The sequence below is a fragment of the Rosa chinensis genome, chromosome 5, assembly GCF_002994745.2.
Source record: "Rosa chinensis cultivar Old Blush chromosome 5, RchiOBHm-V2, whole genome shotgun sequence".
Taxonomy (NCBI): domain Eukaryota; kingdom Viridiplantae; phylum Streptophyta; class Magnoliopsida; order Rosales; family Rosaceae; genus Rosa; species Rosa chinensis.
Window position 1 is genome coordinate 1,112,809 of NC_037092.1, and position 16,883 is coordinate 1,129,691.

At 35.9% G+C, this 16,883-nt stretch overlaps 2 protein-coding genes and 1 long non-coding RNA gene across 5 annotated transcripts; 2 read left to right on the plus strand and 1 right to left on the minus strand.

The window, feature by feature from the left end:
• The first annotated feature begins 4,871 nt into the window (after positions 1 to 4,871).
• LOC112201780 lies at positions 4,872 to 8,386 on the plus strand. Of its 3 annotated transcripts, XR_005800165.1 has the most exons (6): positions 4,872 to 5,145; positions 5,572 to 5,620; positions 6,250 to 6,314; positions 6,416 to 6,568; positions 7,566 to 7,664; positions 7,865 to 8,386. It is a non-coding gene; the product is annotated as an uncharacterized LOC112201780 (long non-coding RNA). The 3 variants fall into 3 exon arrangements; XR_002936905.2 differs by having other exon boundaries at positions 4,874 to 5,620; positions 6,253 to 6,314; XR_005800166.1 differs by having other exon boundaries at positions 4,875 to 5,620.
• A 1,148-nt stretch (positions 8,387 to 9,534) lies between these two features.
• Positions 9,535 to 10,065, minus strand: LOC112168350 (probable transcription repressor OFP9). The gene has a single exon (XM_024305473.1). The coding sequence runs from the start codon at positions 10,063 to 10,065 to the stop codon at positions 9,535 to 9,537; it is 531 nt and encodes a 176-aa protein (XP_024161241.1).
• Positions 10,066 to 11,541: 1,476 nt separating this feature from the next.
• Positions 11,542 to 16,701, plus strand: LOC112167006 (pyrophosphate--fructose 6-phosphate 1-phosphotransferase subunit beta). Its single transcript, XM_024303942.2, has 16 exons — positions 11,542 to 11,850; positions 12,100 to 12,261; positions 12,353 to 12,474; positions 12,718 to 12,771; positions 12,864 to 12,970; positions 13,190 to 13,295; positions 13,632 to 13,695; positions 14,030 to 14,118; positions 14,625 to 14,756; positions 14,885 to 15,055; positions 15,140 to 15,255; positions 15,450 to 15,561; positions 15,749 to 15,833; positions 15,943 to 15,987; positions 16,108 to 16,176; positions 16,268 to 16,701. The coding sequence occupies exons 1-16, from the start codon at positions 11,667 to 11,669 to the stop codon at positions 16,342 to 16,344; spliced, it is 1,695 nt and encodes a 564-aa protein (XP_024159710.1). The 5' UTR covers positions 11,542 to 11,666; the 3' UTR covers positions 16,345 to 16,701.
• The last annotated feature ends 182 nt before the right edge of the window (positions 16,702 to 16,883 follow it).

Below are 16,883 nucleotides of genomic sequence, written 5' to 3' on the forward strand. Positions count from 1 at the left end.
TTTTGAAATGATCTTTAAGATGTCTACTACAACTTTTATGAAGACACCAACTTCAAATACCCAACCAAAATGTACAGTTTTCAGTAAAAAGGCAACTGCATCAAAAGCCCAAAAACACAATTTCAGATTTGCAGATCTTTGTTCTACCTTGAATTTAGCCAATGAAATGTAAATATAAGAGCTGGAACATAATGAAACAAATCAAAGAACATAGAATCAATTAAAAGACATAACAGAATCAATGAACATAGCATGGATTATGGAAAAAAAAAAAATTTATAATACAACAAACACAATTATATGGATTATAGTACAAACTTTCTTGATAGTTCATTATTCCCACATGACTCATCTTAGTTCCCACACCATCAGTACCAACCAAAGATATGAGTCACTTATTCACCATATAACTTGATCATCCCAAGAACAAGCTCCAGCTTACAGAGAACCACAACTGTTACTAATTGCATACACGCATAATCAATACCAATGGTCTCATGAATTCCAATATCAAATGCAAGCTACATTTAATGGGAATTTAATTTATATCATGCATGTTAAAGCTTGATCTGTTTAATTTGCAGGATCAAAACACACTTACATGAAAGTTAATTCTTCTCTCATATCACTATGAAAGCTCTAGCGATGTTAATTTTTCAACTTCGATTGTAAGCAAGTCTCTGATTCCGCTTAAATCCCAACCAGTACAAATTGAAGCAAGCAAGCAAGCTAGTGCAGAAATTAGTGGTACTAGTTCATCATCACATATCAAGTCTGAATGATGCATACATATAAAAATTGGAACAGAATGAGAAGTGTTGGATTCAATTAAGCAATTCGATTACTCTGGTCATAGGGATTCCTTTGTTGATCGCCATGTACGGCTACCAAATCCCGGAGTCCGGCAGCCTTATGGTCCAGGTCATCGTGCTCCAGTGCATCATTTGGTATACTGCTCTGTTGCTCTTCCTCTTCGAGTACCGCGACGGCAAGCTGCTAATAATGGAGTAGTTCCCGGAGACCGCAACCTTCATCGTCTCCTTCAAGGTCGACGCCGGATCGACCTGAACGATCTGGAGCAATCCGATTACCGGCGAGTCGGTCCCGATACTGTAGAAGCAGATATCGACTTCGCCGCGGTGATGAAAACGAAGAGATCGGAGTAAGCTCCGGTGCAGGCGAGGTCTGTGTCTGTGTGGAAAAGGAACGAGAGAGAGAGAGAGAGAGAGAGAGAGAGAGAGAGAGAGAGAGAGAGAGAGAGAGAGAGAGAGAGAGAGATCGAATCAAGCTTTTAGGTTTTGGAATTTCTGATCAAAATTGGAGGTCAAATTTGAATGCACGGTTATAAACGTGTATTAAGCTTAAGGGTAGAATGGGAATCAAAAAAAATTAAAAACTGACCTTTTTTAACATCACTTTATTATTAATAAGGATTAAATTAATATTACTAACAATTTATAATGGACCTTTTTATCAAGTGGCACTACAACAGAAAGCCTTTTTAGCGACCAACTTTTTTGCGAGAAATTTATTTTCCTCAGTAAATGTCACTTTTTACGAGGAATATTTCAATTCCTCACTAAATGTCATTAGGTTTTCTACGAGAAACATATTTTCCTCACTATACACCACTTTCTACGACGAATATTTCGGTTCATCCCTAAAGGTGACCAAAATTTGGTCTCCTAAATCTTCATGTTATTAGTGAGGAAATATGAGAGTTCACTGAGGAATTTTTTCATCGCAAAAAAGACATTCAACGAGAAAATTACAATTTCATCGTTATTAGTTTGGCGGAAAATTATGTAAAACCCGCCAAATCAACGACGACAAAGCTATGGTTTCCTTGCTAAAAGTCTGTGTTTTGCGATGAACTATTTTCTCGGCAAAAGAAACATTTAGTGAGGAAAATACACTTTCCTCGTTATTTGTTTGGCGGAAAATTATTTAAAACCCGCCAAATTCATCGACGACAAAGTTATGGTTTCCTCGCTAAAAGTCTGTGTTTTACGATAAACTATTTCCTCGTCAAAAGAATCAATTAGCGAGAAAATAACGATTTCGTCATTATTTGTTTGGCGGAAAATTATACAAAATCCGCCAAATTCAACTACGACAAAACTATGGTTTCCTCGCTAAAAGTCTGTGTTTTGCGAGGAATGATTTTCTCGTCAAAAGAAGCCATTAGAGAGGAAATCACACTTTCCTCGTTATTAGTTTGGCAGAAAATTATGTCAAACCTGCCAAATTAAATGGCGACAAAACTATGGTTTCCTCGTTAAAAGTTCGTGTTCTACGAGAAACCATTTTCTCGTAAAAAAAAAAAAAAAAAAAAAATAGCGACAAAATAACGATTTTGTCGTTATTAGTGTGGCACAAAATTGGATAAGACCAGCCAAATTAAATAGCGACAAATGTGATCATTCCTCACTAAAAGTCTCATTTAAGTGACGAATGATTTCCTCGCCCTTTATATATGTACTGATGATCTAATTATTCTGTTGTTGTAAATTTTGGTAGTTAAACTAGTATTTTGATCAAGTATGAATTATTATTTTTAATCAAGTATAAATAAGTATTTTTCTTTAGTTGATAAAAAAATAATTTTGCATCAATTGATATACGAACTTGCCTTGTATGTAGTATAACAATTGGATTGCAACATTTCAGTTTCAATTAAACAGAAAGGTCGAAAAACAGAGAGTGAAAAAGGAGAAAAAAAAAAAAGGGGTCTCCTAGGTACATAATTTGTTCATTGAAGAATTATGCAGCGATCTTACCAACTGAACTACTAGCAAGACAAGACATTTGTTATACGTAGCTTTTATACACACACACACACACATACATATACATACATATATATATGTACACATACATACATATACATATATACATACATACACATACATACATACATACATACACAAACTTACTCAGGTGCGGATTTCTGCACCTAAGCAAAACGTACGGATTTCTCATTTTTACCCACTTTCCGATCATATTTTCACATCTTAACCGTTCAGTTTTTATATCATAATGTATAGATCATCTCTACAAAATTTCAGCCAATTTGATGATCGTTAAGGCATCCAAAACTGCAATGTACACGAACGAACCGAATCTGTCTAACGGGAACCGTTCGTGTTTATAATGGTAAATTGCAGTTTTGGCTGCCTTAACGATCACCAAATTGGCTGAAAATTTTCCGAAGTGATCTATACATTAGGACCTAAAAACTGAACGGTTAAGATGTGAAAATATGATCGGAAAGTGGGGAAAAACTGGAAATCCGCACCTTTTGCTTAGGTGCGGATATCCGCAGCCAAGAAGGGCTGCATACATACATACATACATACATACATACATACATACATACATACATACATACATACATATATATATATATATATATATATATATAGTAAGGAATATCTTTTTCTGGCTATTTTGAGAGATAGCTTATTAGACTCTATCGCATTTCGGCATCTCGACCGTTCAATTTTTAGGTCCTAATGTATAGATCATTTCTACAAATTTCTAGCCAAATTGATGATCGTTAAGGTATCGAACTAGATTCAATCAATAGACGAACTGAATCTGTCCGACCTGAACTGTTCATATTTATAATTGTAAATTGCATCTATGAATGCCCTAACTATTATCAATTTAACTGAAAATTTGCAGAGGTGATCTACTCATATATATCTAAAAATTGAACGGATGAGATATGGATATGTGATCGAAAAGTTAGTCTAATAAGTTATGCCTTAAAATGACAAAAAAAAAAAAGGCATCCCTCACTAGAAGGGTATGTATATAATGTGTGTGTGTGTGTGTGTGTGTGTAAACCCACACGGCCGCACACCCTTAAGGCCGCCTCTATTTGCAGAAGGGTCTCGAACCCAAGATAGCTAATAACCCGCTTATCGATTCTGCCTCATTCATATCCACTCAAGAGCATTCTTCTTCGAAGGGATTGTGCCTCGAATAGATTGCATCTCAAAGGGATTGTACTGAACTTGAATTTTTCCTTGAGCAAATTTCTCTTCACTCAGATCATCCTTGCAGGGTTCCATCCTATCGAGATTCTCCTCGACAATTTATTTCCTCCTCCACTATATATTCTCACCTCAACCAGATATTTCCACCTCAACCATATATTCCCTCCTCAATTGGATATTTCCACCTTGACTACATATCTGCCTCAACTAAATATTTCCACCTCGATTAGATAGCTCCATCTTAACAGGATATGTCCTCCTAAACAAGAAATATCCGTACTGATTCACTAAAATTATTCTCAAAATTGAATAACCTTATTGTTGCATCATGGCTAGCCTCTACCTTAAGCAAATCCCTAAAACATATAAACATGTTTTGAACTTTTCCTATTCCTATTATATGAAGGAGCTTTCTCATCGATGATTAGTTTAGATTTTTTCTATTCCCACTAGATTAAGGAGTTTTCACATTCATAATAGATTAAGAGTAAATGCTCCATAATATATTTTTATATATTCCCAATAGAAAACTATTCTTTTTCCCGTTTAAGTTTGCAATGCTATTAACATGTCTAATTTCATAATCATTATTCATATTTTTTCTTTTAAAAATATGATCGAATATCATGAATCTCTCTACAATTTAAGATTTTCGCAATCATAAAAATATCCTATACCCAATTTATTTTTATAAATACATTATTATTATTATTATTATTATTATTATTATTATTATTATTTTAACAGGGAATATTGTTATTTTTATAAAAGGCATATCAAAAAATAGAGAAAAAGAAATCAATTAGAGAAGCGGGATAATGAAAACCTAAATGACCGAAGGCGGGGAGGAAAATAAATTGGCGCTAATTCAAAAGAAGAAGAAAAATAAAGATAAACCCTAAGGAGAAAAGAATTCTATTTCTCGGCAGTCGCACGACCATATATCTCATGGTTTTCTCCTCAAACTGCGTCTTCGTGGCTTCCTCTCTCAATCTCATATCTTTGAAGCTCTCTCAGATCACTATCTCTCACGGAGGGTTATAAGAACGCGCATCCCAGTCGCCTCCTTCACTTCTCCTTCAGCAAAATACACAATTGCGGTTCTCAAATCTATTCCTCCACTGCCAACAACAACGTCAAGGTCATTCTGCTCTGATCTTGTGTTAAAAGATGTTAAATTTCAATATTGCTGTCATGGAATTCTTTTAAATGTTTGACGGATGCATATGGGTTTTCTGTAATTGTGGGTTTCTCTGATATGTAATCTTTATGAGTTGTTGGGTTTCGATCTGTTGCGATCATAATATATAATTGAACATATCTTAAGCATGTGATTGTGTTCTGCTCTAGGTGGACTCCCATGTTTTACTTAATTGGTTAACCCATCAAGTATTGTGATTGCTTTTGGATTTCTCTTGATGATTTTGTGATCTGGGTATTTGAAAAGTTTTGATATTTCTAGTTAATTCAAGTTGCAACACTTAACTGCAACCTCTGTTACAATCAATAGTGCATTATAAGAATCGGAGCTTTTGTGCAACCTCTGTTTACTTATGCTTTTGTGCAGGAAAGAGTCGGAGCATTTCCAAAATTTAGCTCAAGTTCAAGATTCTAAGGTAATTATTTTGTTCTGTGTACTCAGATTTTTTTAGCTTCCATTTTAGTCTTGCAATTAGTTACTTTATTTGATGATAGGATCTATATCAAACTTCTACAAAGCCAAAAAATTAATGGTTGGAATCCTTAATAAAGGGAGATAGTATGTAATTGTGGAGGAGATCTGTAGATGGGTTTATACGTGTCTAAAAGAACATATAATGGAATGTCTTATGGTGTTTGATGAAATGGGGGGACTTCTGCAACGAGCTTACCCTTGGCTTCATAATGGGTGAAATAATGAGTGGCTTAAACCATTAGACTAAGGTCATTATTAACCAAATAATCATTAGATCATAGGGGGACTGGGTAGTGGCTTAGGCTCTGTCCATAGGGTACTGGCTTTATATATGCTAACATCTATTCCTTATATGTCTAATGATCTGCATCTTCTGCGATTTTTATTGGTGTTTGTGTCAGTAAAACTAACTGGGTCTGCTAATTTAAATATTTCTCAAGCTATTGGCAAATTATTTAATTGCTCGGGTTGTACAATAGGGTCCTCAAATTGTTTGGATATCCAATGTAGTTGTAGTTTTGGCTCTTCTTATGAGTCTTGTAAGTTAAACTTATTTTATTTTTCTTATAGTAGCAGTGACAAAATGTCGAAACGTCTTCGTTCTAATGTTTCCAGTGCCCAAAAGGCTAATGTTGGTATGTATTGTACAATTTCTTTGCTACAAACATAGTATGTAAATATAGAATTGTTTTATTTATTTCACTCATGATTACTCAAAATCATGTCAAATGAACAGGTGTCACTGTGACAAAACGGTTACGCGTACAAGCAAATGAACCTTCACCCCCAACTTCTTTGCAAGATGAACTTGAAGTTCCTGATATGCCTACCTCTAATAGAACTACCCAAAGGGCTATTGCTAGTACCATTATCCAAAGGCCTACTGTTGGTAAGTTAGACTCTGACCATTCTGAATTAAGTTATATATATTCTTTATGGGTCTAAAACAATTGCTGCAATCTTAAGTTATTTCAACCTATGACTTAATTCAAAACAAAAAAAAAATAGAAATCATAAGTTAAAATTACATTGATTATAACAGGTGACTCAATGAATGCACACATTATGCGCCAAACTACTAACCAACCATCAATAAATGCTACAACTGAAGGGTTGAATGATGCTAGGACATCAATCGATATCTAAGGATCTACTATAGGTACTCATTGTGTTGCATTGTTGTATTTAAAAATGGAAGGAAGTAACACCAGAAGATAGGACAAGTTTGATCAAAAGAATAATTGTGAGTGATTTTTTTCCCTAAATATTTATATTATTTTATTATATAACTATAGTAACGTATTTTGTCTGACATTAAATTATTTATATGTAGACTAAGTACGACATTGACATGTCTCTACCTTGGGTTAAGAGATATGTGAATAAATCATTTCGAACAGTGTTTACTAATTTCAGTTATAAGTTGAAGAAGCATTTTTAGCAATTCTCAACAAAAGAGGAAGCATTAGAAAATAAACACAAATATGTTAAAAGTGAAGAAGAATGGGCTTTTCTGTATATTTATTTTTCTAGTGAAGATTTTCAGATATGTACAAGTTTGTTTGTTCTTTTTATTTTTGCTATAGTTGCTTTTCAAATACTACACTAATTTTGTTAATAATTTCTACATTTTAGTCTTCTTTTGAACGATAGGAATAGAAAATTACAATTCCAAAATAATCATTTGATATGTTATACTTTCCAGATTGTTTCAGAGAAAAATTCTATTAATAGGTCACGTTTGAAATATCACCATAAAGCAGGGTCGAAGTCTTTCATGTCGCATCAAGAACAGATTATGAGTTATCTATATAGTTTTGTTAATTAATATATTGTACCTATTATACATGAATGTCTTAACAACATTTTTTTGTTTAATGCAATAGGCTGCACAAACAGGGGAGATACTAAGTGCAATTGAACACTTTCAAATGGAGTACAAAAGCATTAAAAAAGGTTGGGATTTGGGAGCGAAAGAATTATGAGTAAGTGACCTATTGATGTATGTAATATAACTTAAATTATAGATGTATAACTATATGCATATTTATACATAGATATGTATTTATATAAAAAACGATTACATAGATTAAGATGATGAATATACCTCTTGATTACAAGAGATTATTTTGATTTACTAGGAACTAAGCAGAAACACTTAAATGTATTTTTTATTTATTTGCAGGATCAAATGGTTAAGATGCGAATTGAGACAACTCTTCCTGATGGGACTCGAACCATGAATGATGATGAAATATGCGCAAAGGTTCTTGGAATAAAATCAGGCTATATCAAGGGTTCTGGTTTTGGCCTTAGGCCTCCACCATCTAGCACTTCTCGATCATCAATAGATGAAATGTCTAAGAAGAATAAAGAGTTAGAAGATAAACTTGAAGAGACCCAAGATACTATAAAGGCTTAACAAGAAAAGATTGATGCACAAAACATGCTGATCCAAGAATTGCAGGAGCAAGACAAAAAGTTTGAGGAGTTCATGGCAACTTTTATGAACCAACAAGTATCAAGTTAGTTATGCGCATCTAGGATTTAGTATCAGTTAAACAAGTTCATTGATTTTTAGATCCTTTTGAGTTCAGTATTGATTTTAGACTATTCCAATTAGTAGTTATGGTAGACAACATTATGAATTATTATTTTGTTTCTTGCTTAACTAGTTTTGAATAAGAATCCTCTTTTTAGAATAAAATAATGTGTCGCCGGTAGGTCGTATCGTAATAAGAAGACAATCGCAATAAAAATAAATTTCCTTGCTATAGATTAAAATCAATAACGACAAATTTTTTTTCTCTCACTATAGACTGTAGATTTTACACCGATGGTAAACACATTCCTCATTGTTGAGTATCTTTATCGAGAAAACTTTTTCTCATTGAAAAGATCAATTTTACGATGAAACAAAATTTCCTCGCTAAAAATAGTTTATAGTGTGGAAAAACTTGGTCGCCAAAGCTATTTATAACGACGAAAATATTTTCGTCCCAAAAACTATAGTTCTAATGCCGACAGAAAAAATATTCCTCGTTGTTGAGTATCTTTAACGAGTAAACTTTTTCTGGCTGAAAGAATACATGGTACAGTGAAACAAAATATCCTCGTTGAAAACGGTTTACAGCGAGAAAAAACTTCCTCACCCAAAGCTTATAACGACGAAACTTCGTCACAGAAAAACTAGTTTAAATATTTTATTTATTTATATTTTTTAATTTTTAATTATCATTGGCGAGGAAATGATTAATTTCGCGAGGAAATTTAGTATGTCGGAAAATATATTTGACGACTATTTTCTAATCTTCGAACTTTTTTAATGAGAAAAAAGTATGGATTTGAGTGAGGAAAGAAATTGTCGCTATAGAATAACAGCGAGATAAATTAATTTCATCACGAAAATGGTTTGAGGAGGACATTATTTTTTAGTCGCTGAAGCTTTTCTTGACGAGCATTCTCCAACAAATTGAAGACGAAAAAAATTTCCTCGCAGAAGTACTTTTGCGACGAAATATCTGTTTTTAGCTACGAATTTGTTCCTCGCAAATGATGTTTTCTGTTGTAGTGTGGGAAACTAGGTGACCTTTTTATCATTTCACAATCTAATGTGACCTTTTCCATCATTTCCCTTATATTTTTTCATAATGTACACCTTCTATATTTTTTGTAGATATTTTCACTGATAATAATAAAAATAAAGAATGACAATAATTAATATAATTGTTCACTACTGCATGTCATACCATAATGGCATGCATATCATTCTCATTCGCATACTCATTAAAACAAAAAAGTGTAAACACTGGTTTTGCTCTATGTTAGACACATTGTTCATCAATATTTAATCAATTAATGGCATTTACATAGGAACAAATCAGAGCAAACTTCATGAAACACCTCGAGTATAATCCCGTGATAATCTTCCGAATTCATCGAAACATAGTAATTCAAGAGGCTACGAAGATCCTTTGGCTCTTCGATCCGCTTTGCCATTATCATCTCCGCGATGGACTCCCTAAAATCTTCTCTCGGATCATAGGAACACTTTTCCATCGCAACCATTACGACAAATTTAGTCCCTGTTGCTTGTGCTCGATCATCATATACTACTTTGTTCTTTCTTCTCCGACGATCCACATGCACTACTCTCGCGGCATCCTCCTCCTGCCTCTCTCTAATCATTTGGTCTAGTCTCTCTTGAACCATCGCATGCGCTAAGCTTGATATCGACGGGTACCTGTTACGATCAGAAGTGCTGGAGCTCTCTACTTCCTCGGAAGACGAAGACACGCTGAGCCTGCAGCTACTGCAACACAATGCCCGAATCGGAGCTCTACGTTGCAGCTGCGCTTGCTTCTTGTGCTGCCTGGAGGCTCTCATTGTTGGAGAGCTTAATTTGAAGGAATTTTGAGACGAGTTAATAAAAGTTATGCACAATGGGGCAAGTGGGCTGCGTTTATCATGATTGTGTCTTGTGTTTACAACACTAAATTCATGAGATTAGAAGGCAAATGGGGAACAATATTCGTTTAGTTAATCGAGCCATGATCATGATGTTTAAGTACTGGACCGGAATAGTTTCCTTTATAGGCTCTTATTAGGTGGCAGATGATCTTGAAAGTTTGGTTAATATGGAAATAAGTAGGGTTCCATGAATCCTTTTATTAAAAACTGTTAGAGTATAGGGACAAAGCATGCCTTAGATGAACTGAATAGAGCTATTCTTGCAATTCTATCTTCAATATTTAGTTGTTTAATGCTGCTTGATGCATCATCTAATTATGTAGAAAATCCCACGAGGATATGTACAGTTGGTGAGAATCTCTTTTGTGGATTCCTATCACTGTATATTGTACTCAAAGCATTCTCAAAGGGAGAGAGAAACTAAAACAATGGGAAATTCATAGTGTTTAGCATGTGACCATATCAATTTGGATTAGGTAGACTGGTCATGTTTAACTTCAACCATCAAAAAGTGGCATGTGCTGCTATAATGTTCATTGGTAAAGCAAATGCTAATGATCACTTAAGTACTTGATTAGTAGTCCTGCCACTTAATTAACTACAATCAAGCCGATCACTTTTCTTTAGGGTTTCAAACTACCAATCTTGGGCTATAGCGGCCCGTTTAAAGTGAATTGGTTGTTCAAGCCTGATTTCAGTTTCTCGGGCTGGCCGATTTATAAAGCATGTGGGGGTGACCGGAGTCCAATTGTCTCGGAACTTGCTGAAGCTGGGCCAATGAATCATTACAGTGCTCTAAGCTAACACCTGTCACTTCGGATCATCCCAACCGACTCGTCTGTAATCGTGTCGTGAAAGGTTCACATAATTATCTCGGGACCTGCTTTGGTCAAGCAAATCATTCTAGTGCTAAGTGCTCCAAGCCAACACCCTGTCACTCTGGATCATTCCAACCCGACCCGCCTTTAATCGTGCTATGAACAATTCACATAGTTGGACCTATAATTTGGAGCAACTCATGACCAGCCCAGCCCAGCTGTGAATCCAAATAATTGGGCCTAGAGTTTCACACTCATATGGTAAAAACCAAAGACAAAACCATCTAATCCTTACCTATAAACACCAAATGTACGGTAGCGATTACGGAATATACCTTTTGCTGTCTATATTTCTGGCGCCTTACCAACCGTCGGAAGGTTAGGTAAGCACCTAACCCCAGCACCTTTCGCAAATTCGCATAATCCATTTATCCACTGCCCCTCTACTCCACCGTAACGCCCTACATCCCACGCTACTTCCCAACCCGTCTCTCGGTCCCACAATCCCCAAAATACCCCGACACCCAATAGGCCAGCAGCTACCTTTCAGGGCGGAGAATCCAAACCCCGGAAAAGGGTAAGATCGTCTCTTCGAAGCCCTCCACTTTAAACTCCCTCACTGTCCGAGTCCAAGACAATTCGATAGCTTCACGCAGTCGGTCACACCTAAAGATCTCTCAAGTCTCTCTAACAACGACGATGAGTCCCTCATTGGTTGCAAACGGCGGCGTTTCGTCTCCGGCGCCGGTCTCCGGCCGCGTCTCCTCCGTTTACAGCGAGGTCCAGTCGAGCCGTATCGACCACGAGCTTCCTCTCCCCTCGGTGCTCAAAAAGCCGTTCAAGCTCGTCGACGGACCTGCTAGCTCCGCCGCCGGCAATCCAGGTCAGTTTCGTACTTTCACTCTCTTTTCCGATCCCGCCGGTTTTAGTTGTTGAATTGATTTCCAGTATGAGAAATCCTACTTCGTTTGGGTTCTTAGAAATTCGCCTTAGTAGTGGCGCTGGTTTTCGTTCTGGATTGTGTTTTGTGATATTAGCTGCAAGAAAAGTTTGATTTGCACTACAAATCTAGGTGATTGAGTTTTTCGTTTCCGTATTTGATCGCGTGTTGATTTGAAATTTGTGATTTCAGAGGAGATCGCGAAGCTGTTTCCCAATGTTTTCGGTCAGCCTTCTTCACAGTTGGTGGAGTGTGATTCCAGTGCAGAGCTGCCGAACCAGAAGTTGAAGATTGGTGTGGTGTTGTCTGGAGGCCAAGCACCCGGAGGCCACAATGTGATTTCTGGAATTTTCGGTGAGAGTTTTAAGTAGCGAGTGGATTCAGTTTCGTGGTTTTCTATTGTTTTGGAACTGCGGTTGAACTTGATCTGTGTTTTTGGTGTTAGATTACTTGCAAGATCGCGCCAAGGGGAGCACGATGTATGGTTTCAGAGGTGGACCTGCTGGTATCATGAAATGCAAATACGTTGAGCTTACACCGGAATATGTTTATCCTTACAGAAATCAGGTGAGAATCTTGGCCATTTACTTGCGCCAAGTTTATATTAACTGTTACTTATTGTAAGGAGCAATTAGTCTGTAATATTGAACATAAATCTGGCTTGCTGATATGCGTGTCTGTGTCTGCTTTCTCATAAGCTTTGCAAATATTGTTCTTCTGCTTAGCCATGCATCAAGCAATTTGGGCAATATATGCAGCAGCTGTGTTGTGATAATTGATGACATATTGCTCATATTTTTATTTTACCAGGGTGGTTTTGATATGATTTGTAGTGGAAGAGACAAGATTGAAACTCCAGAGCAGGTAACTCTTGTTTTCTTGTGAGGAAATCCATGTCAAGTATATTTTCGTAACTATTAATAATCTAAGCAAGTGTAAATGGATATGACTTGTAGTTTAAGCAAGCACAAGAGACAGCTGTGAAGCTTGATTTGGATGGTCTTGTTGTTATTGGAGGAGATGACTCAAACACAAATGCGTGCCTCCTTGCTGAAAACTTTAAGTATGTTGACTTCTTACCAATTTCTTTATCATGACTTTACTTTTGAGTGGAAACATGCAGTCTTCTCTGTATGTTTGGCTTTTACTTTGTTTAAGTAGAACCTAATAACAATGGAATTTTTCTTCAACTTAGTGGCCCTTGATGTCATTATGTGAAAAGTGGTTTGTTCTGATATTGATATTTCGGTTTGGTAATTATTTCTTTAATTGTTTAAAACAGGGGACTGAACTTGAAAACTCGGGTGATAGGTTGCCCAAAAACTATTGATGGTGATTTGAAATGTAAAGAGGTCCCCACAAGTTTTGGGTTCGATACAGCTTGCAAGGTGAATATAACTATTAGCATTCTTCATTGCCATAATCAATATCAACCCATACTTTACATCTTGTTTTCTATTTTCTTGAACTACTATATTTCATACAGAACCACTGATAGCACACTGAGTCTGTTGTGTGCAAGGGATTTGGTACATTGTACTTGTGCTTTCTGGTTCACTATGTCCGGACTCTGTTCTTAAATTTTTCATTAAAATATCAAGGAAACATGCTAGGAACTCATAAATGGGAAATCCCCACCAATTAGATGCTTCTTTGAAACATATTGCTACAGCATACTTTGGTTTCAACATTGTCATGATAGTCAATTATGAAATTTTTTGCAGATATATTCAGAAATGATTGGCAATGTCATGATAGATGCCCGGTCAACCGGAAAATATTATCATTGTAAGTAAATCATCCTTCTTACTTGTTATGAAAATAGTTATGATTTGGTAACTTAATCTTCATTTACATGTGCTCTATGCTGCTTGTTAAAAGTGATGAAACAAGAAAATCTGACTTTTATATTATTATCTGTTCTTAATAAATGATTCACTACAAAAGGATTTTTTTTTTTTTTTTTTGTGACATGTCACAATGAATAACTCTTAGTTTTTTTTTTTTTTTTTGATAGACACCTCTATATTCTGCATGCTTACGACTACGAGTTTGATAACATTTATGTATCTATTTTTATTTTGTTACAGTGTATTTACTATAGTTATTCGTGTGTTTGCAGTTGTACGGCTTATGGGACGTGCAGCTTCACACATTACATTAGAGTGTGCTTTGCAAACTCATCCAAATATCACAATTATTGGAGAAGAGGTACTTCAGCAGTATATTTTCCTTATATTTAAATGGAACACTTTGCCACTGATTATTGAAAAGAAAAAGAACGAAAGAAAAAAAGTTTTGGTGTTTTGATAGAATTAATGCAGTAAGCATCAGTATCTCTGTTAGTACTAAAGTGGCGCTGGCACTCCTCAATCCTGAGATAGCTAACAGCAGGCTCAAGTTCTGCTCATGCATTCATAACTTCTTCAGAATTTGCTGTCCATAACTTTTTGTCACCCCTCCCTAGTAAACCTTCCACTGTTAAGTTGATATAAAAAGAACTTTTTTATTGGCAGCTGTCATAAAGTAAGGTATTCTTGGCTTTAGGATTCATTATCCATGAATAGATCTAAGGTTGTCTAGTGATTGGTCAGAATTACATAATTAGAATTAAAATCGAGAGATTGAACAGGGTTTTAAAAAAGTTGTATTTACTTTCTATAATTGGAACAAAAGGTTCTACTGGATGTACTTATCTGACTAATATCCTGGTGCAGGTTGCGGCAAAGAAGCAGACACTGAAAAATGTCACAGACTACATTGTAAACATAATCTTGAAGCGTGCGGATTTTGGTTATAACTACGGTGTTATACTTATTCCTGAAGGTCTTATTGACTTCATTCCTGAGGTATTATTCTTGAATCTTTGACTATGATGAACTTCATCCTGTGTCTTTTGTGTACATTTAAAAATCAAAATCACTGCACAAATAATTGTGTTGCTAACGTGTAATATTTGTAACTTTGCCATTTTCAGGTGCAGGAGCTTATTGCTGAATTGAATGAAATTCTGGCCCATGATGTTGTAGATGAAGATGGGTTGTGGAAAAAGAAACTCACAAGTCAGTCTCTACAGCTTTTTGACTTACTACCTGAAGCAATCCAGGAGCAGTTGATGCTTGAAAGAGATCCTCATGGAAATGTTCAGGTATATATACTTAGTAACATCATCTCTCTTTTTGACTTTGTTTTTCTAGGCATCATCATGTAAGTTAAAATTTTTGTACTATAGGTTGCCAAGATAGAAACAGAGAAGATGCTTATCCAAATGGTTGAGGCTGACTTGGCAAAGAGGAAGCAGGAAGGCTCATACCATGGCCAATTCCAAGGAAAATCTCACTTTTTCGGGTATTTCTATTCTTAACCTGAGGACATAATACTTTGGCTTTACATTTCATTTCCAATGGACTGATCTGAGAGAGATATGTACTCACAATGTGGATCAATTATTTCATTTTGACTACATCTTGGTGGTTTTGCATGAGAGAGATATTAAGGTTTGCATATGTTGGATTTGCTCACCTGTTTTGTAATATTTTCAGGTATGAAGGAAGATGTGGTTTACCAACTAACTTTGACGCTAACTACTGCTATGCATTGGGTTATGCTGCTGGAGCTCTCCTTCATGGTGGAAAAACTGGGTTGATATCATCGGTTTGTAACTCTATCCTATCTCTCTGGTTTATTTATTCCACGGACCATCGTTCTTCTTCACGAGGCTAATATTAATTGCCTAAAAAGGCCTTGTATTAGTTTTTATATCCTCTTTTTTTGGACTGAAGTTTCCTAAGTGCACTAACAGTCTCTTTCATCTGTGTGCTTTATCATGTGATGCCTCCAGGTTAACAATTTGGCTGCTCCTGTTGAAGAATGGACAGTTGGTGGCACTGCGTTGACTTCATTGATGGATGTGGAGAGGAGACACGGTATGGTAATCATTTACTTCTGTTATTATGCAGTTTTAGGATCTTTTCAGATATGAGCATGAAAAGTTTATATAGAACTCCTATTCTGAAAGTTGAATTTGTTTTTCAGGTAAGTTCAAGCCTGTGATCAAGAAGGCAATGGTAGAACTTGAAGGTAAGGATTTGTTGAGTAAATGTAGTGATTTAACATGCCATGTGATGATGATCACTCTCATCGACTACTGGCTTCTCAAATCTTGAATCAACAATTAATTAATGTCTTGTAAACTTTCAGCTGCACCATTCAAGAAATTTGCATCTCTGAGGAACGAGTGGGCTATCAAGAATCGTTACATCAGTCCTGGTTCGTTATGAATTCGATAACATATCTATGACCTTCATGACTTTTTCTTTGTTGTTTTCTCTGTAATTTAACTGGAAGTTTTTCAATGCAGGTCCCATTCAATTTTTCGGCCCAGCTTCCAATTCCCTTAGTCACACACTAATCTTGGAACTCGGGCTTGAAGTTTAAGCTATAGGCCTTTCATTGAGCTCTTGCTTCGGCAATTTCACATATCCTGCAAAAACAATCGGATGCTTCATTCTGCATCTTCTTTTGCTTTTGAAGTGGAATTTTGACATTAAGGGATGATGTATAAAAACGTTCAACGTGAGTGGTGGGTACTTGGCTGTTTATCCGCCGAGCACATTTTGCTTTTTTCTTGTTAGATTTCTTTGCTTCTCTGTTTTCAGGTTTTGTTTTCTTTGCTGGGTGTATTAGAGGTCACCCCTCGATTTTATGTGTAACAAGTCTTGGTCCCAAGACAACTTGTGAGCTGCTGGGTAATAAGACAGATAATAAAGATCGACTTGCCTTCGTTTTTCTTAATATTGATTTTATATTGCAAAATATCTTCGTCTCCTAAAATACTCCGTAATCCCGAATAAAGTAACCAAAACGGGCAGAAATCATGAAGGCGAAATCATCTAGTGCAATAAATTTTGGTCGAGGAAGTCGTAAGTCATAGCTAAGCATCCAAGGTAAGTGCGTAATAATCGATGTAGCAATGA

Excerpts from the sequence above, each read along its gene's own strand:
- LOC112168350 (XM_024305473.1), bottom strand. The coding sequence starts at position 10,065 with ATGAGAGCCTCCAGGCAGCACAAGAAGCAAGCGCAGCTGCAACGTAGA.
- LOC112167006 (XM_024303942.2), top strand. The coding sequence starts at position 11,667 with ATGAGTCCCTCATTGGTTGCAAACGGCGGCGTTTCGTCTCCGGCGCCG. Across the intron at positions 14,119-14,624 it reads TCACAATTATTGGAGAAGAG|GTTGCGGCAAAGAAGCAGAC; the intron begins GTACTTCAGCAG and ends ATCCTGGTGCAG. Across the intron at positions 16,177-16,267 it reads GAATCGTTACATCAGTCCTG|GTCCCATTCAATTTTTCGGC; the intron begins GTTCGTTATGAA and ends TTTTCAATGCAG.